We start from the raw sequence: 1,345 nt of genomic DNA, 5'->3' as shown, positions 1-1,345 counted from the left end.
AATTCTGTAATACATCATTGTGTGTTCACCACCCAGAGTCAGTTCTTCCATCACCAGATATTAATTTTGACCCCATTTACCCATTGCATCTAGTTTTTTCCCTCTGAATAAATATTTCCTTTTTTGTTGTAAGACTATATAATACATAATGTTTTGCAACTGCTTTTTCATGTCATAAAATAGTTACCTTGTGCAGTAACTTATTGTGAGTTGATAGATATTCCACCTCTCACTAAGAAACTTTGAATTAGAATTTTATCATGTTAAAGTTATTTTCAGACTTGGGGACATTTGTGGCATTGTCTGCAGTATGACACAGTTATGTTTCATTTCCTTATAGTGTTTTTGGGTGTGACCAATCTTCGAGCAGACCAGATTCAAATGACCAGCTTGTGTGCTCAGTGGCAGATACACCATCACGCCACTGCCTACCGGATAGTTATAGAATCCGTCCAGGGTAAGTGCAACTCATCACATCAGTTTTTGTCAAGTCCTCATGTACTTCGTTTTGTGCAAATCACTGTGGACAACATACACGTAACATTAGACAAGAGCCCTCTCGTTAAAGAGGTAATACCATCATACGGGTCATGCAGAATATGGAGTCAAATGGTTGGCTAAGCCAATTTATAACCTCTCCAACCTCCACTTTCTCATTTGTTAATGGGTAGAACCATAGTGCTGATCTTGTTAAGCTGAAATAAATCTGTGTAAAGCACTTGCAACAGTGCTTTGCACATATTAAGTGCCTGAGAAATGTTAGCTGCTGTTGGTATTATATTAAGAACCAAATAACCAGGGCTAACATACATTAAAATTAGATGGTACTATTTTGCTCCGTGGGGATCCAGGTTTGACTTTAATATTTTTCTTAGTGATTCTTTTTACTTTTGGGGATAATTGGTGAAGAGCAAGCACTCAATCAGGAGAAGGTATAACATAGCTATGTCACCCAGGACAGGCGCTTCACTTCAGCATTACAGTTCTCAAGCACATCTACTATTTGGGACTTTGTTTCAAGGTTGAAACCCTAAAAACATCTGTTTATTTTTATTAAAATATCAAGAACAACAACAAAAGGATGATTCCCCAAAAGTGAGTTTCTAGGGACTTTAAATCCTCTTTTCACATTGTCAGCATGGATAATGTTCAGAAGATGACATCAAATAATGAAAAGTACTTTAATCAGATTTTTATTATCAGTCAAAAATATATGCCTTGTTATGTTTGGGGGAACTAGAGGAGACACTAGAGAATCTGAAATGATACTTTTTAATCTTTCAAACTTGTTAATAAAATTGTTTATAAATTTTATTTTTGGACCAACGATCATGGTTTCCTCATT

At 35.8% G+C, this 1,345-nt stretch overlaps 1 protein-coding gene across 1 annotated transcript in view; it reads left to right on the top strand.

The window, feature by feature from the left end:
• COL14A1 (collagen type XIV alpha 1 chain) overlaps positions 1-1,345 on the top strand; it is a 222,717-nt gene that overhangs the window by 110,686 nt on the left and 110,686 nt on the right. The window contains exon 23 of the mRNA XM_019642088.1: positions 341-457. Coding sequence (XP_019497633.1) covers positions 341-457 — 117 coding nt within the window. The remainder of the gene's footprint in view (positions 1-340; positions 458-1,345) is intronic.

Source organism: Hipposideros armiger, unplaced genomic scaffold (genome assembly GCF_001890085.2).
Source record: "Hipposideros armiger isolate ML-2016 unplaced genomic scaffold, ASM189008v1 scaffold_65, whole genome shotgun sequence".
NCBI lineage: Eukaryota > Metazoa > Chordata > Mammalia > Chiroptera > Hipposideridae > Hipposideros > Hipposideros armiger.
This window is presented reverse-complemented; position numbering and strand designations above follow the sequence as displayed.